General features: G+C 47.1%; 1 protein-coding gene across 1 annotated transcript in view; it reads right to left on the bottom strand.

The window, feature by feature from the left end:
• The window catches only part of LOC146869199 (proteasome activator complex subunit 1-like), a 120994-nt gene that overhangs the window by 9842 nt on the left and 85854 nt on the right, over positions 1 to 25298 (bottom strand). Inside the window, exons 8-9 of the mRNA XM_085643135.1 lie at positions 17260 to 17327; positions 17077 to 17131 (exon numbers count right to left, since the gene is read on the bottom strand). Of these exons, the coding sequence (XP_085499261.1) occupies positions 17077 to 17131; positions 17260 to 17327 (123 nt within the window). The remainder of the gene's footprint in view (positions 1 to 17076; positions 17132 to 17259; positions 17328 to 25298) is intronic.

The following is a 25298-nucleotide window of genomic DNA, read 5'->3' as shown; positions in this document are numbered from 1 at the left end:
CATTTTGTGTTTTCGGGAGTGGCGAACAGGTCTATGTCTGGTTGTCCCCAATTTTGGAAGAAGGGGAGTAGAACCTTGGGGTGTAATTCCCATTTGTGGATCTGCTGTGTGTGGCGACTTAGGAGGTCGGCCACTTGATTGTGGATCCCTGGGAGATGTTCTGCTAACAGGTAGATGTTTTGGGGAATTGCCCATCTCCAGATTTGCTGTGCCAGTTGAGACAGTTGGAGAGAATGTGTCCCTCCCTGTTTCTGTATACAATACATTGTCGTCATGTTGTCTGTGCGTATGAGGACAGTTTTGTTCTTTAGGTGTACCTGAAAGGATTTTAGTGCTAGGAACACTGCTAAGAGTTCCAGGTGGTTGATGTGGAGCAGTTTCTGTTGACTGGTCCATCTGCCCTGAGTGGTATGGTGAAGGAGGTGGGCCCCCCACCCTGTGAGAGATGCGTCGGTAGTTAACACAACTTGTGGAAGAGGCTCTAAGAACGGCCACCCTTTGGACAGGTTGATGGTGTTCCACCATTTCAGTGAGCAAAGTGAGCGACTGTCCACCAACACCAGATCGGTAAGTTGTCCGTGAGCTTGGTTCCACTGTTGTGCTAGACATTCCTGTAAGGGACGCATTTGAAGTCGTGCGTGTGGGACTATGGAGATGCATGACGCCATCATGCCTAGGAGCTGCATGAACACTCTTGCTGGAAGAGATGGATGATTTTGTATACTGGCTATCCTGGCAGTGCAGTGCTGGGATAAGCAATGGCTTTGGATGTATCCATGGTTGCTCCTAGATACTGATGTAAGTGGGAAGGTTGTAGATGGGATTTGGGGTAGTTGATAGTGAATCCCAAATTGTGGAGAGTTTGAATCATGCGATGAGTGTGGAGAACGCATTTTTGGTGAGTATTGGCTTTTATGAGCCAATCGTCCAGATAGGGGAAGACATGGATTTGTTGTCTTCTGAGGTGCGCTGCCACGACTGCTAAGCACTTGGTGAACACTCTGGGTGCTGTTGTTACTCCGAATGGGAGAACTGTAAATTGATAGTGTTGCCCATCTACCACAAATCGTAGATATTTTCTGTGAGCGGGATGCATAGGGATGTGAAAGTACGCGTCCTTGAGGTCCAATGTGGCAAGGAAGACTCCCTGTTGTAATAGTGGGAGGACTTGTTGGAGGGTGGTCATATGAAAATGATCCGAATGTATATACTGGTTTAGTAGTCTGAGATCCAGTATGGGCCTTAATGTTTTGTCCTTTTTGGGAATGAGGAAGTATAGAGAATACACCCCTGTTCCCTGATGTTGAAGAGGGACTGGTTCTATCGCATGTTTTTGTAACAGGGATTGAACTTCTTGTTTGAGGAGAGAGAGATGATGTGAGGACATTGGACGTTGTTTGGGTGGTATGTTTGGGGGGGATTGTATGAGTTCGAGGCAGTAGCCAGACTGGATAATTTGTCTTACCCATCTGTCTGTGGTGATGGAAGTCCAGACAGGTAGAAATTGTTGGAGCCGCCCCCCGACCGGAGTGGAATGGTCTGGGGGGAGTGGTGGCAAGTCACTGTTTGGTGGCTGGGGAGGTGCGGGTGTTGTTGTTGTTGCCCCGCCCTCGACCTTTGTTATTGTTTCCCCTATAACCTCCTCGGAAATATCCTCTGTTAGGGGATGTTTGTCCAGAATTTTTAAAGGTGGACGTGGTCTCAGTTCCCGTGTTTTTGGAGCCTCCTCTATAAAAGGAGCGACGAAAGGAACCCCGGGTTTGAGGAGACTGCAGTGCTCCCATAGACTTGGCAGTCTCATTATCCTTCTTCATTTTTTTCTAATGCAGTGTCCACTGCAGGGCCAAATAATTGCTCTTGGTTGAAAGGTTGAGCTAGAATTGCGGTTTGAACCTCCGGTTTAAAACCGGAAATACGGAGCCAGGCATGTTGTCTGAGTAAGACGCTAGTATTGACCGCCCTAGAAGCAGTGTCTGCCGCATCTAAGGCGTATTTAATGGAGGCATTAGATATTAATTTGCCTTCTTGAATGAGGTCAGTGGCCTGGGATTTAAAGGGTTCAGGCAGATGTTGCATAAGGTCCTCAAGTTGGTCATAATGCGCCCTATCATACCGGGCTAACAGGGCCTGGGTATTGGCAATACGCCAGTGGTTCGCCACCTGTGCGGCGACTCGTTTGCCTGAGGCCTCTAAAAGCTTAGACTCCTTGTCCGGGGGAGGCGTTTCTCCAGTTGTCTGTGAGTTAACACGCTTCCTGGCATTTGATACGACCAAGGAGTCTAAAGGGAGCTGGGCTTTAATGTATGCAGGGTCCTGCGGGGCTGGTCGGTACTTTTTTTCGATGCGTGGGTTGAGAACCCTAGCTCTAACAGGGTCTTTAAAGACTTCAGTGGCATGCTTTATAACCCCTTTAATCATGGGCAGTATGTGAACAGTTTTTTGTGACTCCTCAAAAGTATCGAGGAGAAAGTCCTCTTCAAGGGCGTCCGTGTGCATTGTGACACCATGGAATGTTGCTGCCCTATTTATTAGTTGGCCAAACCCCAAGTGGTCATCAGGAGGGGAGGGCTTGGAGGGGTAGGTAGTGGGGTCAGGCATGTCAGGCATTGGATAAGACCAGTCATCTACGGGTGCTGTGTCTGGGAACGTAAAAGGGTCGTTTGGATCAACAGGATCATTAAATAAATCAGGGTCCGCCCCTCCCCCTAAGTCATCATTATCATCCTGTGGAGGAGGTGAATGATAGGGAGATGGTAAAGGTAAAGGTAAAGGAGAAGGAGGAGGGGGGGACGGGTTAGGAGGTAATAAAGGAGAGGAAGGACGAAGTGGTGAAGTAGCACAGTCCTTCTTCCGTATGGGAGCTGGAGGTGGTGTGATGTCCAGCTTCCGTTTCTTGTATGGGACGGCAGTCACATGTCCGGTTTCGGGATTGATGTAGATCCGCTTTTGAGTAGGATCTGGGCGAAAAAGTTAATCCGGCTCCGAAGGTGGTGGCGGTGATGACCGTTTCGGGTCTTTATGAACTTTTTTCGGTGTGGACGTAGTTTTCGGTGCCGATGGATTTTTCGGTGCCGACGGAGTTTTTGGTGCCGATGGAGTTTTCGGCGCCGATGGATTTTTCGGTGCCGACGGAAACTTCGGTGCCGAGGGACTTTTAGGCATCGATGTTGAAGAACGTTTCGGCGCCGGTGGAGACTTCGGTGCCGAGGAACGTTTCGGTGCCGAAGGAGATTTCGGTCTTGAAGCCTGTTTCGGTGCCGACAGTGGTTTTTTCGGTGCCGAAGGTGTTATAGGTACAATCACATGAGGTTTGCTCGAGCCCGAGCCACCTACAGGCTTAGATGTCTTCAGAGCCGGGCCCGAGGGCGGGGCTTCTGAAGAGGATTTCCGGTCGCGACTGGGCCCAGCTGGCGGAGTCTTGACCAATGTCTTTTTGGATGGGGCAGGGGCAGGGGGGGTGGTACTCACACGCTGCCCTGGAGTGATGAGGTCATCGGAATCGTCGGCCTCGGACACGATCTCGAGATCTTCGGTGTCATCTTCAGGAACATCCTGAGCAAAGATGTCCTCCGGTTCTGGAGCTGGTTTGGCCATAATATGGCGTCGAGCTCTTCGGTCCCGGAGGGTCTTCTTGGAACGGAAAGCGGCACAAGCTGGACAGGTCGATTCGTTGTGTTCCGGCGACAGGCAGAGGTTACAAACCTCGTGGTGGTCACTGTGGGGGAACTTCGCTCCACACTGGGGGCATTTTTTGAAGGGTGTCCTGTCCATCAGCCGCTTCCGGAACCGGTCCGAGTTGATTTCGATGTCGATGGAATGAAGATTGAAGAGTTAAATCGATTGCTGGAAGTTTTCTGCTGGAGCGGAAAAAGTTCATCCGAACCCAATGGCGGAAAAAAACAATCTGACGATGGAGTGGATGCCCATGCGCACTGTTGTCCAGGGGAGGAGTCACCAACCTCGTGACCAAAGGCTTCTTCCGAAGACAACAACAACCTGCAATCATCCGAGCCCAACACCAGATGGCGATCTTATCCTCAGTGTGTGATCTGCAGCTCATATGCCTCGAACAAATAATTCTGAATGATGGCCCAATGTGCGGCTGCGAGCCTCAAAGATCTGAAATGTCTGCCGGATCTCCGTGGCACAGTCTTGTTCACAGATAGTTATAGACAAAAAAGATACTAATTTGTGGGTTGATGTGGAAAGTCCCTTTTCCTCCAAACTTGTGGGGAAGATGTTAAAAGGTTGTACCTTGGAAAGACAGACAGCCAACTTTTGACAAAACTGACCTAAAGCGTAGTTTTTGAAAATATCTACAGAATGCAAAGGCTGCTCCACCTAGAACTCCCATGGGACCCTCCCTGCTGCTTAACAATTGCAAAACGACTTATTTGCTCAAGAATGGGGCATGGTTGCCTTCCAGAGACTGATACCATCTGTGCACGGACCTCCAAATACAGAAAACCCAGCTAGTAATGGAGGTCTTGAATGCTCATTGAACAGTAGCACTACCAAGGAGCCCTAATATTAAACACTGAACAGTCTGATTAGACTTCACTCACAAAATTCAGGGACACCGGACCCCATCACTCTGGTCAATGAGAAATCTGAGAACCCTGCAGAAGACTCCTAAAGTGCTAAAAGTGCATAGCAGTGGCGAAACACATTATACACTCTTAGTAGCCGTCTGAGAGTCTGGCGGTGGAGCCCAAGCCTTAGTACGATCATAGGAGAACTTTAAGCTCTCCATATAGCAAGGTCATATAAGGTGTTTGGTTTCTCATAAGGATCATGATATGGGTGGGGAGGAAGATCTCTTTATTTTAGCAGTTTAACATTGTTTTGGATGAGAAGCATGTGTGGAGTGCACAACCTAATCGGTATTAACATCATAAAGGCTCGCTCGATGTTAATCTTCATAGCTAAAATACAAACTACCAAGTTGTCAGTGTAAGATCACCAATATGATCCGTTTATGGCCATTTTAAGGAGGTTGATACCCAAAACAGTAAGACCTAAATTCAACTCCCGAATACAGTGAGGCTTTTTGACGAGGACGGGCAAGGCTTTAAATAACAGAGAAAGTCCTTAATATGATTTCTATTTTCCCTTTCCCCTGCTGAATAGTATACAGAAACACCCTCTTACATACCAGGCAGCCAAATGGCAAACCACAGATAAAATGTAAGTAAATGCGCTCCCCTTAGAAGTGGGGGCATCCACATATAGACCTATTCGCCACCCACGAAAACAAAAAATGCCCAAGCTTCGCCGCCAGATACCCACACCCATTGTCCAAAGACAATGCGATATGGATGAACTGGTCAAACAAATTTGCATACGCTTTTCCACCTCTCCCACTAATTCCATTAGTGGTGCGAAAGCTACAACAGCATTCCCTAACACTGATCCTAGTAGCTCCAACATGGGCCAGACAACCGTGGTACTCCACGCTGCTGGAACTCTCAGTAGTACCACACCAAAAGCTACACCTCTCACCATGCCTCTTAACCCAGAACCATGGAGAGATCAGGCACCCGGACCCAGCTCAGCTCAACCTTGCGATCTGGCTCCTGAGGTCCTAGAATTCGGATACCTTAACCTTCCCCCTGATTGCATGAACATTATCAAGGAAGCTAGGCGCCCTACTACTAGGGCGTGCTATGCGGCAAAGTGGAAAAGATTTGTTGTTTACTGCCACAACAACGCAATCAATCCTTTAAATGTGTCCATACAGCACATTATATGTTACTTGCTCCATCTACAAAGGGGTAACCTAGCATATACTTCCATTCGGTTACACCTCGCAGCAATTGCTGCTTATTTACAGAACAGGCAGCACCTCTCACTTTTCAGAGTGCCTGCCATCAAGGCCTTTATGGAAGGCCTCAAAAGAGTAATTCCACCCAGAGTGCCACCCTCACCTGTCTGGAATTTGAATATAGTTCTCACAAGGTTAATGGGACCCCCTTTCGAACCATTACATAAATGCGAGCTGCAATTTCTCACTTGGAAAACAGCTTTTCTAGTGGCCATCACTTCCCTCAGAAGGGTTAGTGAAATACAAGCACTCACTATACAGGAACCTTTTCTCCAGATGCATCAGAACAAGGTTGTACTCCGCACCAACCCCAAATTTCTACCCAAAGTCATCTCTCCATTCCATCTAAACCAGTCGGTAGAATTACCAGTCTTTTTCTCACAACCTCAAACCGTTGCGGAAAGGGCTTTATACACACTGGATGTTAAAAGGGCTCTACTTTATTACATCCAACGGACACAACCTTTCAGGAAAACCAAACAGCTATTTGCCTCCACCACATAAAGGCAACACTATTTCTAAATCAGGGATAGCTAGGTGGATTGTAAAATGCATACAGATTTGCTACCACAAAGCAAAACGGACGCTATCGGTTCCCCTAAAGCCCACTCTACAAGGAAGATAGGGGCTTCTATGGCTTTCCTAGGGAACATACCACTAGATGACATCTGCAAAGCAGCGACATGGTCAACACCGCACACTTTCACAAAACATTACTGTGTAGATGTGCAAACCAAGCAACAAGCTAGTGTGGGCCAAGCTGTACTAAAGACACTGTTCCAAACAACTGCAACGGATGCCGGTGGTCGCCGCTAGGGTTGGGTACTGCTATATAATCTATGCACAGTGTACAATCTGCAGCTCATATGCCTCGAACGGAATATGCTACTTACCAGTATGCATCTGTTCTTGGCATGTAGAGCTGCAGATCTATACACGCCCACCCGCCTCCCCGGCTACCTGTATCCGTTCCAGTTTATCTTATTTAGATACAACACACATGGGTTTCTTTACTGTTACTACTACGCTCCATCTTTCCCTGCTGGCGAAAAACAATCTGAGGATGGAGCCGAAGCCCATGCGCAATACGAACCAAAGGAGGAGTCACCGAACTCGTGACTTCCAAAGACTTTCCAAGAGGAAAAACAAACTGCAAACATCCGGGCCCAACACCAGATGACGATCTATGCTCAGTGTATAGATCTGCAACTCTACATGCCAAGAACAGATGCATACTGGTAAGTGGCATATTCCTTATATGTCTATATGTTTGTACAATGTTACATGTTGAGTGTGAGTTTACTGTCACGAAGCTTGTTCAGGAAGATGAGTGTTTTTTAAAAAGGTGGTGGTTTTTAAAAGGTGGTGTTTCGTAACCAGTTCCGTTTTCTCTAGACTGGAGATTTGTGAGATAACATGAAAACAAGCACTACTAACTGTTCCTTTTTAATAACATTAGATCACTTTCTTATTTTATTTTGAAAGGCACTGACATGATGAGTGTGCTAAAACGCGAATACCAGCACCTGCCCATTGAGGCAGGATGTATTTTTCTAACCTGCATTTCTTTTTCTCAAATACAGATACTACGTGTTCATCAATAACCGTATGTATATAACCAAGTGCGCTCAATAGGCGCACGTTATTAGTCTAATTTTTCACCTTAATTTAGGTTTCTGCACGGAGTGGTACGCGTGGGGCTGGATCCCATGCTGTCCTGAAGAAGAGGTTAGGGGATACCTCGAAACATTTTGACAAAATACTAGGCAATATAACCACATAAGTTATATTTTTCCTGTTATTAACCCCTTTTTATCTTACCAGCTAGGAGTAGGAATAATAGTTAGGTATTTTTAACTAACACAAACACCACTCCCCCAACACTGCACAACACATAGTTTCACACAAAAAAGTGCTCCTACGTAAATCTCGCAAGTCGTAGCACGCCCCAAGCAGTAGATGCTTGGGATGGCCCCAACGATGAAGCATGTCACCTAGGGGCAACCCTAGGCGAGTGAGGGGACTCTAGAAAAGCATTTTTCTTTTCTAAATTGTTGAGGCTCGCCAATTTGGTGAACCCACTGTCTGTTGACTTAGGCTAGTTTCTCATGATCCATTATCTATGGATCAATTGAGTGTACTTTAATGATATAGGAGAACGAACCTAGCCTGAACCTCCTTCTCCTTCTTATTCTGACAATTATTCCTTACAGCCTCCATGCATTCATGGCCATACACTAGGGCTTCAGACAGCAGTAGACTAAGCTCAGAGACTGAGATGAGGTGCAGCAGAAGGCACTGCCGTGGTAAAAGGCCCTTACTAGCTAGGAGTGACAGTATGAGACTAAGCTGCAAATCCAATCGATCTCAGAGCTAGAAAGAACTCGACCAAAAAGGATCAGCAGATTAATGCTGCAGTTTTGCAACTGAACCAGATTTATGATTTTTATTTAGAACAAGGGGAATGGGGAAAGGTGCAAAGAAACTGTCTCTTTTGTCCATAATGATTTGACTGTCGGGCAGTGGCGGCCGACACAGGTAAGAGGGGCGATGCGGGGGAAAGTCAACAGACAATGGGATAGGTAAAACTAAATAAAAATAAACAAAACCACTAACCTTGCGCTCTCCGCATTGCCGATGTGGCAAGCGGAAGGTAATTGGATTTATATATTTTTTTTAAATTTAATTTTACCTATCCCGACGACTGTCGACCCCACCCCTCTGCTCTTACCTGTGCCGGCCGCCACTGCTGTCAGGGTGAGTGTACCCCTTAACACCAGTGGCGGCTGGTGCATTTTAAAAGTGGTAGGGCAGAAAGCTTTGAGTTGAATATAAAGCGCGAGCGAGCTCAATTTAAATCACTACTCTCTTTGCACTTGCACAGATACACCCATCCACATCACTCACCCTGGACTCTCACAGGCACACTGTTCAACCTGCACTCACACAGAAATCACTCACCCTTCGAAGCCCTGCACTCAAAGATGCACACTGTTTCGCTCTCCGTACACTCACAAAAGTAGACTGCTCACCCTGCACTCTAAAGGGCACACCACTCAATACTCACTCATGAAGGCATACAGCTCATCCAGTGTACACCTAGAGCCACACAGCTCCCTCTGCGCTCACGCAGGCACACCATTCACTGTTGGATGTGGCCGATACACACCCAATAACAGAGACTGGTCTCCCTGTTCTCGTGGCAATCTCTCAAATCAGGCAATCTGCCTAGCTAGTCCCAAAAAGCATTCTAGGTTTCCCCATTCCTGGGGCAGTCTGGTGGATGCAGCCCTTAGACGACCTGCAGCATACAGGCAGGTCTCGCGGATCTCAGACCAGTATCCCAAAACAACCTGTCCGCTTCCTTAGATCCTGAGAAAAGCCTATAAAAACACACCCGGTCTTCCTGACTTTTGAAGTGGGTGCAGCCTCTACACAATCCACCATACAGCACTGGTCTCCTGGATCATAGGCTAGCCTCGCAAGCTAGCCTGTATTCCCAGCCCAGCTCCAATTGAACCCATAGCATGCAGCCAGCCAGCTGTGGTATGTGCACCCCCAGCATAGGCCTCTGCCAAGGCTGGCCTAGGACAAACTGAACCTCGCCACTAGCCGGGTCTCACCATAAATCAGTTGAGTGACTCAGAGCCTCCTGCCTCCTCCCTTTACTCCTCATAACCTCTGTTATCCCGCCAGAGTCCTGAAGTCAAGATGAGAGAAAGGCGAGAGCTTCCCTCGTGCCTGGTGTGATGCTCTTTTTTTCTACTCTGGGCTCCTGTAGTAATGGCATCAAAAAAGCATAAGCACTTGTACAAGTGTGAGAGCGGACACAGCCGAGCAGGTAACTTATCGCAATGTTGGATTTCGCAAATTCCTGTTAGCTTGTCATTTCTACAACACTTTTGGCTAGAACGCAGCTGGCTTGGAACATGAGGATGATACAGACAGCAGCACAACTACATGTGCAACGTTTATCAACTACCATGTTCTATACTGAAAGCTAAGGGTAGCAAGTTCCAAAGACCTGGCATCAGGAGGGAAACTACTGTGGCTCCCCTTTGTGGGTAAAAATCTACTGAAAATGCAAATAGCTGCCTTCTGGCCCAGTGTAAACAGGGGGAGGGGTGGCAAATGGGGGTTCATCCACGTTAAATCTAATGGTCCCCAAGAGAGGCAGAGAGCAGGCCCACTATTCCCGACTCTTTTATTTAATCAGAAGCCAGATTAGAGTTGCCAGTACCCACTTACACCTTTTTTCACTATTTTGACTCCTGATAGGGCAAGATGGTGTCTGATTGACAAGCCCTGAAGCTCCATTATCTGACATGCTGCACTACATGACGCTAGTGCAGCATCTCCGATATGTGTTTAGTCTGTGTGAGGCTGGGCTGTAACAGCCCCCGCCTTACACATACGCAAAACATCCAGTGGAGCCCTCTTCTGCCGGCAAGTTTAATAGTGCAGCTTTTACATGCAAACAAACTATTAGACCATTTATTTTCATGTAGATGCTGGATTATGCCAAGCCATGGAGATATAGCGAGGTAATGGGTCGATGCCCTTGGTGTCCCTATGGCCCAGCCGCCCTGTTTCTCACCCAGGAGGCAGAGTGATTCCTAGGCTGGAGAAGCAGTTACAATAACGTGTTTTATGTCCAACATGGATCCATCACTGAGGCTACCTCCTTAAAGTTAGAAGAGCCAACAAACTGTAGTGATCATTGAAGCACCCAGTGACTCACTATCCATAAACAGACCTCCATGGCTAAAATCCATTGGTGCAAATATGTGCTCCTTTTGAAATGCTGAACTTTGCTGTGTTGTGGTCTGCCGTAATCAACATCCTTTACTATCGAGGGAAAGAAGAAGATTCTTGAAGGCAAGAAAGATTTCCTTCAGCTGGACTCGTATATGTTTAGTAGTTCACTTTTAAGTCCTGTTAATTCATTAAGCTGGGGCAGGGATCTGGGGGGAGGGGTGGATAATGGGTTGGCCATTCATAACTTGTGTTCTTCTAGTGTTACAAGACATTAAGCTGACTGATAGAAACTGTTGGACTTGACCCTCTCTGCTGGTCATCTCCAAATTCTTTGCCTTCACCCTCCTATTTTCTGAACCCGTTCTTGTTGGCTCTTAGGACTCTGAGCACTTTATCACTGCTAACCAGCACTAAAGTGCTTGTGCTCTCTCCTTTACCTTACACCCAAATTGGCACATTTAAATTTACTTGTAAGTCCCTGGTAAAGTGGTACTACATGTACCTGGGGCCTGTAAATTAAATGCTACTAGTGGGTTTGCAGCACTAATTGTGCCACCCACACAAGTAGATTTTTAAACATGTCTCAGGTCTGCCATTTCAGCCTGTGTGTACAGTTTTAAACTGCCATTTCGACCTGGCAAGATAAACATATTGCCCGGCCCAAACCGATAGATTATAAGTCACCCCTAGGGTAGGCCCTACACAGCCCAGAGGTCAGGCTGCAGTGTATTTAAACAGTTGAACATGTATTTTAAAGTTTTACATGTCCTGGTAGTCAAAAACTCGTAAATGTATTTTTCACTACTGTGATATTACATTTTTTAAGTAGCAACTTTCAATTGGGAGCAGAAAGGAATGTTACATTTTGGTATCTAAAGAATTGTAATTTAAAACCCTTTTGTAATGGTAAAGTCGGATTTTAAGTCACAGTTCTGAAAATGGCAATTCTAGAAAGTTGAGAAATGTAGCAGCGATGATGCACTCAAGTTCCTAAATTAACGAAATGTTCTCAGTGAATCAAATGTAATCAATGTTGGTGTGCGTCCTCTGTGGTGGTTTCACCGCGCCACCCATTCGAAATTGAAAAATATAATCTAGGACTGAAAGTCTTAGACAGAGTTCGCACTACCCTGTGCACTCAAAATGAGTGTTACACAATGTGAATCAAAAATTTCAAACTCAAATTATCTAAACATGAATACAGCGTAAATATTGTCACCATATTCATTACGCTGTATTCATGTTTGGATGTTTAGATAATTTGAGTTTGAAATTTTTGATTAACATTGTGTAACACTCATTTTCAGTGCTCAGGGTAGTGCGAACTCTGTCTAAGACTTTCAGTCCTAGATTCGTTTTTTCAATTCTAGAAAGTTGCCATTTTCTTGTCCTAACCATTTTGTGCCTGCAGCTTGTATCCGTGGTCACATGACAAGGAGTAGCTGGCAGCTGGTCTTTGTATATTGCTCCCAGTCTGGCAGGACCCGATAATCACATCTGGAGCTTTGTGCTTTTAAGCACGGTTTCTCAGCGAAATCTTTAAAACTGCATATCTCCATTTCTACTAATTGAATTTTTGTCTATTTGGTCTCAAATAATTCATTCAATTCTACTCTATTTTTCTAATTTGGTGTGGGATTTTCCTTGTGTTGTGTTTTTATCTTATTACTGTTTGAAGCGATGCATAAATATTTTAGACATTGCCTCTAAGTTAAGGCTGACTGCTTTTGTGCTAAGCCACCAGAGGGCTGAGCACAGATTTGAGGGTTGCTTGTGTTTCACCTTCACAGGAATTGTAGTTGCTTCTTGAGTAGAGTTTTGCCACCTTTAACAAGAAACCCAATTTCCTACAGAAACTGTTCCTCCGCATGGCCAAGATCAGTTTTTTATCCTAGCTGTTTTCTACCATTTTCTCCAATTGCTGTGAATCGAAAGGAGTTCAGCAATCACTCTATGTTCTATTTCTCCAAAGCTGACCATGAGCCTTGCCCGAGAAAGGCCTTTTCCCCCCTCTTTCTGAAAACCTTTATTTACTCCTGACCCATTTTCGTCAAATACGCTGGAAGAAGTGCATCCTGGATATTTTCCCTGTATGTGTCTTGTTATATAGACGGATTGTAAGACTAAGTTTTAGATCTCTCATTGATTAGTTTTGATTTCCTAAGGGAGGATCGGCATATCAACAAGCAGAATGCCCTTCAGTTCTCTAGTGTGTAACTCTATGTAGTCACTGGCAAATATAGGTTTGCACGCATCCCAATACAAACCCCATTAATGCTTCCTCTACTTTCTCAGGCCTTCTCCTGCAGATTTGGTGCAGTGACTATTTTATTTTCTCCATAACTATATTTCTATTTGTTTTGTAGTTACCATGTCTGTGTTTTTCTCAATTGCAAAATGTATCAATTACCCTGCTGTCCTTTTGGAGGATATTTACCCATTACCATTGGCGCACACTTGGCTCCAATTTTGTAACAACCTCATTAACTTGTCAATTTTTCTTGAGTCCGTGTTCTGCTCTATTGTTCTGAGCACTGTTAGCCAGCATGCGAGTTCCCAAAGGCTGAATCCAATTTTTTTTTCTTTTTATCTTTGAGGGCACTGTTTGGTCTCAAACCCATTTATTGTTGCCTGCAACCCTTCTTCAGGGCAAGGGCGACCAGTTGGTCTTCTCAGGGAGGTAAGTTTGGGAGTGTTCGAGCTTAGAACTCAACAATCAGCCAAGAGATCACACAATAAGGGAAATGTCTAGCCCAGTGTTTTTCTTTACACAAGAATGATAAGTAGGTTGATCACATAGTTGTAGTAAATAATAAACATTACAATAATCCTAGTTGTCTGGGTACTACCTTCTGTAGGCGCTACACCCACCTCGCTCCGTCTCTGTTCCAGATTCTTTCCCCTGTTTCTGGGTTCCCTCATCTCTAGAGGTTATTAGGAGCAGTGCGAATCAGATTGAAGTGCAGTTCGATCACCCACAGTTTACAATGCACTCAGTATCAAGTCTTACCCTTTCATAGGAAGAGTTCTCTCTTAAGGTCTTTTCACAGTCACCTTACAGTTTGGCAGGGTGGCACACTGGCAGTCTTAGCTGCGATCATAATCGTGCTTGCCCAGCCTTTCTTTTGCTGTGGCATGGATGGAGTGGGCCCATTGTGACCAGTGCAGTCAATCGTCGGACGAGCTGCAGCCTTGATCATGTGGTCCCAACTGGATCATAAGTTGGTTCAGTCCTAAGGGGGGTTCCTATACAACTGGAAGTTGTAGCCCACAACTGAGCCGAATGGACAGCATGTGTAGCCTGACTGGCCCTTCACCAATTCTGCAGGTGCAGCCCTGCCGGGTGTCTGGGGTCGTAGTCCGCACCAGGAACGGAAGAGAACATCGGTGGTGCCCCCAGGTCTTCTGCTCTTGTTTTTTCTGCTTCTTCTGTACATTCCATGGCCACCGGGGATACGCTAGACCTCCCTTTTCAGGACAGTCTCTTCTCCGACATGGCCAGGCAGTCTACTTTCCTCTCTTAGTAGGCAGGCTTCTAGGTGCTTTCGGGCAGGTACACAGCTCCCCAGCACAAGATCTAGACATCAGATGATGTCCCCTCACACTAGGAAGACTGGCTGTCGGTCAGACACCAGTGCAGGATCCATGACTAGCCCTCCGATTACACTGCAGAGAACTCCCTTCTTTGGTCATAGAGGAGTTGGACCTGGAACAAAGTGGGGTGGTTTGGGTCTCACTTTCATAAAACCCTTTGACAGGAGATGTGGATCAACTGTCTCACACCACACAACTGTTTGAGGTAGCTTTATTAAATATCCTTCTCAGACTGTCCTCCCCGAGACAGCCTTTGTATAGAGTGAGGTTTCACATAGCCGGTAGTATTGGGGCAATCTCCACCCTGAAGCACCCATAACAAAGGCACAAAGAGGTGTGAAGTTTCTGCTTCTGGGTGCCGTCAACACAACTGAAGAGTGATCGGGGAAAGATAAAAGGGCAGGCCTCCCCTGAGGGCTTCCTCTCCTTTCACAACACCTCACAACCGAGTCTGCAGTCCCACCTCTTCTACCTACCATTAACCAAATGGCAGTGTTCTGCAAGACTCATTTCCAGCTCTTTTCTAACCAAAAGGCTTCACAGAATATCTAAAGGAGATGAGTCTCTACTCTCCTCACTTCAATGTCTAAGCCTCCTCCTGTCGTCTGCAGGAATGTAAGTAATACTCTTCCACTGCAGGTACAGTCCTTACCCTCTATGTTGAACAAGGCAAGGCCTGGGGTATCCAAGATGGATCCCACTGGCCTCCATTACTCTGGTTCACTTGCAGACACCATGCATGCACTAAACTGAGCACACACAACACGCTTTGCACACGCTCTGAATGTTAGCGCAAGCAGGCACATTGAAACGGAGCTCTACACAAATGGGCTGGCAGGCCTCTACTCCAGTGATGCAGATATAAAGGTCCGGTCACACTACAGATATTTTACACTGTAGCCATCATCGACCTATGTATTAAACCCACGACTGGGACAGCAGTCCTGTGTCACAAATGAGACCACACTTGGTGCCCCCATTCAGATCACAGGACAAGTAAAGGACCTCCCAAAGTCAGGGACAGACCTAGGCCTCCGTGCATATGATACCAGGGCCAAAATTAAATGTCAGTATATTAGATACACGAAGGCAGGCAGGCAGGCAGGGCAGGGGACATGCTCCTTTACTTTGCTAAAGAAATTCTTGTCCCAACAGTAACCAGTCTTCTTTTTGTGCTTCCTACACTCACGACCTCTCTCACTAGCCTGCTTTTGACAACAAATGTGCTCAATGTCCTTTGGTTTTCTTCTGATTCCATATGGCTTTATATTCCATTCTCATGGTCGTCTCACCCTCCGTTTTACGCTCCAATCTGCATAAGGATGTCACCTTTCACCTTCTTGGTGCCACTCAGAGCATGTGAAGTGGAAAAGGAGTTGGAGTACGATAAAGATCCCTCTTGCTTGAGTAGTAGCTTGAAGTGCCAGCCACTCCTGGGGTTTACTTTTGTCACAAGATACTTGCTAGGGTTTTCTTCCTTTGGCCAAACATTTTACTTCATGGAGACTTTGGGGCATATTTAGAAGTCCTTCTCACCACCGCAACGTCACTTTTCTCGACATTGTGGTGGCAATAGGAGCTTTGCCTTATTTACAAGGCAGCCTTAACGTGGCTTAATGCTGCCTTGTAAATACGGCACCCTTTCACGCTATACTTAGTGTGAAGAGGGGGAGTAATGGGTGTTGCAGTGGGTATTCCACCCATTGATTTTTATACTGCCCCATATTTACAAGGGCGGCGTCAACATTGGGCAGCGCCAAAATTAAGTCCAAGGAAAACCTGGTCTTACCCTGGCACAACGATGAGAAATGTTTCATTTCTCCTCGTTGTTGCTGTTTCCATGTGTGCTGCGATGTGCAGCACACATGGAAACAGTGAAACACCATTGATTGTTTATGTGCAGGAAGGTGTCCCTTCATGCACACGATCATTAAAAAAAAAACGAGGTTTTGCAACTTCTGAGTGTGTTGCCTTAAGCAGCGCACATACAAGTTACAAAACACCATTTAAAGATTGTTTATGTGCAGGAAGGGACACCTTCCTGCACATAAACAATGTCTCCCTCAATGCAGACACCGTTGCACTACAGTGCAAGGGTGTCTGCGTTGGCACTAGGCAGCTAAATATAGCGCCAGCGCAGGGGGAAATGCAGGGCTGCACCATAGTGTTGTCCATATGATGCAGCCCTGCGTTTCAGAAGTGGCGGAGGGTGGCGTTAAGCTAAGAAGGCTAATGCCACGCTCCGTCACTTCTATTGTAAATATGCCCCAATGGAGACTTTGGGTTTCAAATCTGTCCTGCTCAGATTTTGCTGCACTTGCTCAATTCTGTGTTATGTAGTCATTTTGTCATCTGCCAAACGACACACCGGTAGATGTCCCTTAGGGAAGACACTGGTAACGTTAGACAAGCTAGAACCCCGGGCACCAGAGCCACCAACAACGTAGGTCATCTTTTGACACTTTGATTGGCACCTCAGCATTGCTCAGTTTGTTGTTGGTAGTCCAGCAGAGAAAACAGGAGGTGGCACAATCATGGATTTAAAAAAAAAAATGTATATCAAGAAAAGCTTTCAGTACTTTCGAGTGAAAGAAAATGATTGGGATCTGGTGAACCACTGAAGCATATTAAGGGTGCAATAAGCTTGGTTGCTGCCAATGTACACTGGTGCCAAGCGCTCCATTCAATTTTTGTGTCCATTTGTTTTTTTTGTGTGCAAATTTTCATTACTCAAGTCTACAACTAGGAGGGTATCTTGTGAGCCTGGAGCAAAGTGGCGGAGACAAAGGAGTAGTTAAGAATATATATGTTCAATTGTGTACTATGGGATCTACAGAGTCTACATGGGCATTGAAGGGTGGGTTGACTTTCTCCCTGGAGAGCGGAGGATCTGGACTCACCACATGTGGTTGCTTCGCTGCTTTGGCCACTGCATCCCCTCTGTCTGAAAAGTACCTGAAAAAAGTAGAAGGAAAGGGGTTAACAAAATGCTACAACACCCTTACTTACATGTGGAACCAAACCCACAGCCACCCTCGATCACAGTACCCCCTTCTGTTACTTACAATGGGTCCAAAACTCACTTGGAAATCTGTGTCTGGAAGCTCTCCAGCTTGGTGCGAATGCCTGTCATCAACTCGAACACTTTTTCCTAAAGAAAACACAGAGGTATGTCTTGGAATATATAGAAATTACAGACTTGGACAGTTCAGCCCTTCTTCAGGATAGGGAGCACACACATCTCGCAGAAGCACTATGCCTCAGCTTACATAGACCATACAAGCTTAAGTCTGTGACGGAAGAGGTCGTCTTCAGGCTACACCATGTTTCCAGAATTAGGAAAGATAGCATTGCTGTCACTCAAAATACAACAAGCATGTAGGCTGAGACAATAGTAATTTTTCAGAGAACATTAAAGTTTACATGGTGAAATGTTGTTTCTTGTGATCTCTTGTCTTCCTGGGCGTCTTAAATGTGCCTTGCACCATGGCTCAAGACTGTCTCTTTGCTGCATGAGAAGATCTATGTTATAATAGTTAAACATTTGTATTTTCTGATAGGTGAAGAAGAACTGTTTTTCATGTCGCTGTTCTGGGGGTATCACTAATTAAAACGCTTTACACTCTTACCTGTTGCAACGTATTACAAAACTCTGTATATATGTGGATATATTGAGTTTAGGTCTCACACAGTAGTGCGATTTCACAGAGCTTGAAGTGTCAAGCTTAAGTAGGCAAAGATATCCCTTAAGATGCCCACAAGTAAAAAGGTCTGCAGTTGAACTGAGTGGTCCACTGAGCTTCATAAAGCTTACAGCCGTGGTCTACTACCAGCAGATCTATACCTGGGTTTCCTCAATATACAGGCCGTGCTTCCCGATTTAAATATTGGGTCTAAAATATCAGAGCAACACCTTGGGATACGCAGCTCAGACAGCAGAGTGATTGTGCAGGATATATAGAACCTACTGACAATAAAGCCATCCTTCAAGATAGACATATTGCAGGCTCAGGAATCTGATGGAAAATGTTACTGACCGTGTAAGCATCTCTTTCTAGCGTCTAGTGCTGTAGATATACATGCTTTGCATACTCCTGCCATCAAGTGTTGGGCTCAGACACTTTCAAGTTGTTCTTCTTTAAAGAAGCCTTTCGGATCACAAGGTATATAGGGACTCCTACCTTAGCTGGCAACGCACATGGGCACAGACTCAATGTTTAGATGGTTTTTTGCACAGCGGGTGAGAGTAGCATGGAGTGGCGAGCAGAGTGTGGTGTACACAGGTATTACGAATGGAGCTTGATTGGAAAAGAAAAGAGATCTGTGATCAGAGCCACACAGTTCCGGGCACATGTGAATTTACAGCACTACATGCCACAAAGAGATGTGCTTTCAGGGTAAGATGTTCTGTTCATAGCATGTGTTGATGTAGATACACATGCTCTGCATAGATTGCACAGCAGTAGCTCCTTCCAGTGGTGGCTATGGTGTGGATGGTGCAGAAGTGTGAAATAAGGTCCTCAGGATCGTCTTGCCAATCAAAGCATGTTGTCTAACGGGGATATCCACAGAATAGTGTTTGGTAAATGTGTGTGGGGTTGACCAGGTGGATGCGTTACATATGTCTGCTAGGCAAATGTTCCCTAGGAAGGCGATAGGTGAAGCCTCCTCCTGTGTAGAGTGTGCTCTGGGTGTAACAGGGAGGGCTCTCTTGGCTTTGTGATAGGTTTGAATACATTTAAATATCCATCTAGTGATGCCTGTTTTGGATATAGGCTGACCCTTGTGAGGCTTTGTGAAGGACACAAACAGCTGGTCTGACCCATGGAAAGGCTCAGTCCAGCCAATGTAACACACGACAGCACATTTAAAATCTAGAGTGTGTAGTGCCCTCTTTCTCACTGGATGTTCTATTGTGTGGTTAAGGTGGAAAGGGGATTCCACCTAGGGCAGGAACCTAGGGTTTGTCCTGAGTTCTCGTCTGTCATTAAGCACTTGGACGAAGGGTTCTTGTGAAGTGAGTGCTTGCAGTTCTCTAATGCGCCTGAGAGGTAATTGTCAGTAGAAAAGCCAGGAGAGGTAATGGAGAGGGCAAGAGTGGAATAGACCAAAAGGTGGGCCGCACAAGTCAGGTAAGGACTACTTTGAGGTTCGGGTAGGGGTTGAGATGACATTTTTTAGGCCCTCCATAAATCCTTAACTACTGGTAGACAGAAGAGGGAGGAGGGCCTTCTATTTTGTATGTAAGCTGCTACAGCAGCAAAGTGAAGGCATGTGGAAGTGGAAGCTAAGTCTGAGGTCTGGAGATGAGTAAGTAGCATAGCACCTGGATAGTAGGTTTTAACCGGCCCAGGAGAATAGGAATACAGCAGTGGACACATTTGTTCCACTGGACTGCATACCAAGCTTGTGTAGTTAGCCTACGGGCCTCGCACAGAATGTCCCTACATTCTTGTGGGACACTTAAATAAACGAACCCTGGGCCCTCAGCTGCCAGGGCCACCAGATTAAACTGCTTGGGTTCTGGATGCCTGATCTGGCCTCAGATCCTGGTGAGAAGAGCTGACCTATTTGGGAGCTTCTCGTGGAGATTGACAGACATTCTAGGAGTGCTTAGTAACAGGGCTGCCTGGTCCAGGTGGGGGCTATGATGATGAGAGTCTGAGAAGTTTGCCACATCTTGCACACTATGAATGGAAGGAGTGGGAAGGGGCGGAGAAGTGTTAGCAAATATCCCTGACAAGTACATCCACAGTGCGTTGGCCAGGGACCATGAATGTGGTTACCTGGAGGCGAAGCCTGGGCATTTTGCCTTTTCAGGGGTGGCAAAGATATCTATCTGTGGGGCGCCCTCACGGTGGATGTGGCTGCGGAGGACTTGTGGGTGGAGTTCTCCCTCATGGACTTGTTGATGCATCCTGCTGCGCAAGTACACAAGGTCTTTGTCCACTCCTGGAAGGTACTTCACCATTATATGAATGCAGTGTCGGGAGTCCCCAATGCCAGATGTTCAGAGCTAGAGAGCAGAGGGCTAAAGAATTAGTGCTGCCACTTTGACCGAATTAGAGGATGAAGGTTTGGTGGGTAAACTGGCTTGCTAGCAACGCAAGGCAATTGATGTGATATCCTTGTTGATGTGGCGCTCACACTCCCTGTCCTGTGGTTGAGATGTGCTCTCCAGCCGTTTGAGGCGCCTGTGATAGTGGTGACTTGCAAGACAGGGTTTAGAAACCGCCTTCCCTGCAAAAGGCTGCTGCAGTTTCACCAGTGCTGGGACCGACACCCACCACCCATGTGAAGAACCTCGGGACCATCGACAGCAAACTCGACATGATCATCCAAGTCAATGCTGTCACCACCTCGTGCTTCCATACCCTGATAGGCTGAGGAAGAGATTCAAATGGCTCCCAATCAGCATCTGGAAAACTGTCACACATGCCCTGGTCACAAGCAAGCTGGACTCCGGTAACACCCTTTATGCCGGGATCAACAAAAACCTCACCAGAACATCATGTCGGCCAGAATCACTCCCAAGCAGAAGCACTCTTATCACTCCACACCTGTAGGAGCTCCACATGCTCCCAGTTCACAATCCTAATCCACACTTTCAAGGCACTACATAACACTGGCCCAGCATACTTCAACAATCACATCTGCTTTCACAAACCTTCCAGACACCTCCTCTCGTCCAGACTCCTTGCATAAATCCCACGCATACGGAAAAACAGATCCGGCAGTCAAGCCTTCTCCTACATTGCTCCTAAACCTTGGAATCAACTGCCGCTACACGTAAGTGCCTCCTTCTCACTTCTTGAATTGCGCAAAAAGCGGAAGACCTGGCTTTTTGAATATTCCCACTAGACCCTAGGTGCGCCTAGACTCACTCCTGCTCAGCGCAGTTGTTTGAGCAGTGTGGAATGTTCTTGAGACATTGGACGGTGCCTTGGTGGGATATTGGGTGGGGTAGATGTTAGTTCGAGACAGTACCCTGACCGAATGATTTGGGTCACCCATTTGTCCGATGTTATGGACTCCCATGTGTGGATAAAGTCTTGTAGTCTGCCCCCGACCGGAGTGGGATGGTCTGGGGGGAGCGGAGGGGAGTCATTGTGTGGGTGGGGTGGCAGAACGGGTGTTGTTGGTTTTGCCCCTGCCCTTATTGTTGTTGCCTCTGTAACCGCCCCTTTGATTGCCCTTTGAAAAGGTATTTTGAGGAGGGGACTTGTAGGAGGTAGAGGCGTTATCGGTGGAGGAGCCTCTACCTGTGCCACGAAAGGACGAGCGTCGAAAGGAACGTTTAGAGGCTTGTGTTTGGAGTGCCCCCATAGACTTTGCTGTGTCTGTGTCCTTTTTCATCTTTTCCAACGCTTCGTCCACCTTTGGCCCAAAGAGAGTTTGTTGGTCAAAGGGGTGATTTAGTATGGACGCCTGGACTTCAGGCTTGAACCCTGAGATCCTGAGCCAGGCATGACGACGAAGCAGGACACTAGTATTTATGGCTCTAGAAGCAGTGTCAGCTGCATCGAGGGCACACTTAATGGAGGTGTTTGTAATTAGTTTACCCTCCTGTATCAGTTCATGAGCTTTGCGTTTGTGTTTTTCGGGGAGGTGCTGCATAAGAGCCTCAAGCTCGTCGTAGTGTGCTCTGTCATAGCGCGCAAGTAGCGCTTGTGTATTTGCAATGCGCCACATGTTTGCAGCTTGGGAGGCGGTGCGTTTGTTAGACGCGTCTAGAAGTTTGGATTCTTTATCTGGCGGTGGGGCTTCTCCTGAGGACTGGGAGTTAGCCCGCTTTCTAGCTGTGGACACAACTAGGGAATCTAAGGGAGCAGGGCCCTTAATGTATGCAGGGTCTGTGGGTGCCGCCTTGTACTTTTTTTCTATTCTAGGGTTCAATACCCTGGCCCTGACAGGGTCTTTGAACAACTCTGCAGCATGCTTGGTGACACCTTTAAGCATGGGCAAGATAGATGTGGACTTGTCCTGAATGTCAAATGTATCCAGTAGGAAGTCGTCTTCCACTGGTTCACTATGCATTTCCACCCCATGGTAGTGTGCTGCTCTCTGCACTAAGTGATGAAACCCTAAGGAGTCCTCTGGAGGAGACGGCCTGGATGGGTATAGGTCGTCCTGAGGCACATCCGGTATGTCAGGGTTTTGGTAGTCTTCCCATGGGTCTGGGGTCCCCGGTGGAGTGGGGTCCATTGGGGCGTCCGCCGGGTCATAATCTGGATCCCCGTAATCCGGATCTGGGGACGGGGTCGGGGAGTGATGAGGTAAGGGTGGCGGAGACCTGGGAGGGGGAGGGGGTGGAGGAGGCGGAGGAGGAGGTAGTGGGGAAGGCACTAAGAGAGGAGAAGTAGCAGAGTCCTTCCGCTTGGGTGGTGGAGGAGGAGCCGGAGTGTCAAGACGTCTTTTTTTGATAACTAAAGTCAATAGCCCAGTCTTTGGATCTTTAAATAGAGTCTTTTGCAAAGGGTCTGGTGTAAACAGATCCAGTGGCGCCGAATCGTCCGCTGGCGCCGATGGTTTCGGAGCCGAGGGCTTCGATGGTTTCTGTGCGCCATGCTTTTTTGGAACCTCCCGTTTTTTCGGCGTCGAAGGAGTTTTCGGCGCCGGAGCGTCGGTGCCGACAGATTTGTGTTTGTGTTTGGTCGGCACCGAGAGTCCAGGCTTCGGCACCGGTGGCTTCGGAGTCGAGCTGGGTATCACTTTCTTCGGTGCCGGATGGTGTTTTTCGGCACCAGGCGTCGGCTGGCTCGAGCCCGAACTGCCGTGAGACTTTTGAGGCTTTGACACCGGGCCTGAAGGTGGGGTGATAGAAGCTGTGTGCTTGGGGTACCCAGGCCTGCAGGCGAGGGTGTAACCTGAGTCTCTTTGGTTTTGGGCGCGGGGGTGGGAGGGGGTACAGTACTCACGACCCGCTGCGCCGGTGTGATGTCCTCCACGTCTGAGTCGTCGGCCTCGGAAGCTCTGACGTCGTCGTCCTCCTGCTCGGTGTGTAGTTGCCCCGAAGCTTCGGCGTCGTCTCCGAAGATGTCCGGTGGAGCTGCGGTCGATGAGTGCGCCATGGTGCGTCGAGCTCTTCGATCCCGGATGGTCTTTTTTGATCGAAAAGACTTACAGGCGGGGCAGTCTCTGGCCTCGTGTTCTGGAGAGAGGCAAAGGTTACACACCTGATGGAGGTCGGTGTGGGGAAATTTAGACCCACATTTTGGGCACTTTTTGAACGGAGTCCTTTCCATCGGCCGGGACCGGAGTCGAGGAGGGCCCGAAGGCCGGTGCCGATGTACGGAATGGAGAAAAGTGCCGCTTCGAGAGATGAAGATATGATGAAGAAACTCGAAGAACGAGGATTTTCCGTCGAGGCTGGAACCGTAGAAGTTCGAAGCCGGAGCACGAAGTATCACATCCGAGCCCGATGGCGGAAAAAACCAATCTGAGGATGGAGCCGAAGCCCATGCGCAGTACGGACCGAAGGAGGAGTCACCGAACTCGTGACTTCCAAAGACTGTCCAAAGAACAAAAACAAACTGCAAACATCCGGGCCCAACACCAGATGGCGATCTATGCTAAGTGTACAATCTGCAGCTCATATGCCTCGAACATAGTTGTTCTCATGGAGAAAGTACATATATACTTTGTGGAAAGTAGTAGCCCTTTGGAAGATCTCATGATATGTTGTGTCATCAGGTGGTGATGACCTAGCTGGGTAAGGATCCAAGTCTGGATTTCCCAGAGGTTCACCATCATGGTCTTTCCACAGGTCATTAGTGGGAAACTGGTCCAATGGTTTGTCGTGGGGGCCACCTGGGTACAAGGGGATGCCCTGTCCATATAAAGAATGAGGGGAACCCTCTGTGAATATGGTGGTGGTGAAGTATTTGGCAGTGAGGGAGGGTTGTGAAGAAGGAAGAGCTGGAGGATGGGTCTCAAGCATTTGGGAAGGTCCAAGAGAAGATCCTCTTAACGGGCAGGCTTTCGCTTGCGAGGCAAAGTCTCTACCGGTGGTGAAGGAAGTCTTGTGGAAACCATGCAGGTGCAAGGATGAATAAAAAGGCAGTTTCGTCTTGCTTTTAATTCCTCCTGAAGCTGTTGCGCTCCTTCAAATCATTGGAGCTGTGCACTGAAGGTGTCTTTGATGCAGATTTTGGATCAATCAGTATCTGCAGGGCAAGCTAATCACCCCGGGTGTATCCATGCGCTGCGTAGGAATGGAGCTACTCGAACAGCCAGGTTTTGAGGCCTCTGTTGAATTCGGCGTGGGAGGTAGAGGTTCGAAGATGGATGGGGAGGTCATTTCAGACCTTGTCAGCGATGTGGAAGAAAGAGCGTCCTCTGGCTTGAGTACGGTGGATGCGGGGGGAAGGTGGTGAGGGCCAGGGAGGCAGACTGCAGGTGTCTGGTGGAAGGTCAGGCGGTTGTTCAGGTATTCTGGTCCTGTGTTTTGGTGGGCCTTGTGTCTCATTGATAGCAATGTCGCCTTATGGACCAAATGACAAAACATTTGCACAGTGTGTGTTGAGGTCTTGTACAAAATGTTCAAGGCTTCATGATGGTGTACTTACGAAAGTTGTTTTGTAAGCAGTGTGGTTTCAGAGAAAGTAATTCTGCGTGGTCACGTAAGCAAATGTGTGTCAAAAGTCATTGTGTCAAAGAGAAGGCAACTTAAGAAACATGTACATGTAAAAATTTCAGTGTTTCTTCTCGGGCCTAACCATGTGACACCCACTTTTCAGACGCAAGTCGACTAAAGCAATCTGATAATAGCAAAGCTATGGAAAGGAACGCAACAGCATGTATTCATAAAAAGATACTCAAATCCATTCAAATCATTTTTAAAAAAAGGCAATCCTACAGTTTGAAAATAAAAAGCATACAGAAAGCCATTATTGAAAAGTAAAGCAGATAAAAACCAAATTGTAAAAAGAATTTAGGATGTTTAAAACAGGCTAAATCAGAAAAGTTCCCACCAAACGTAATAGCCAATTGTTTGTGTGTTCGGCGAGGTAGACTAAGCATTTTTGTTCTCAGCCAGTGCAGACGATGATCCCCAAGGCACACCTCGGAGAGGGTTTATGGAGCAAATGGGTTCCCATCCAATCCCATGGGGCCCTAGAGG

Source organism: Triturus cristatus, chromosome 1_1, assembly GCF_964204655.1.
Source record: "Triturus cristatus chromosome 1_1, aTriCri1.1, whole genome shotgun sequence".
In the NCBI taxonomy this organism is placed as follows: domain Eukaryota; kingdom Metazoa; phylum Chordata; class Amphibia; order Caudata; family Salamandridae; genus Triturus; species Triturus cristatus.
Note: the sequence above shows the minus strand (reverse complement) of the source record. Positions and strands in the feature narration are given on the sequence as shown.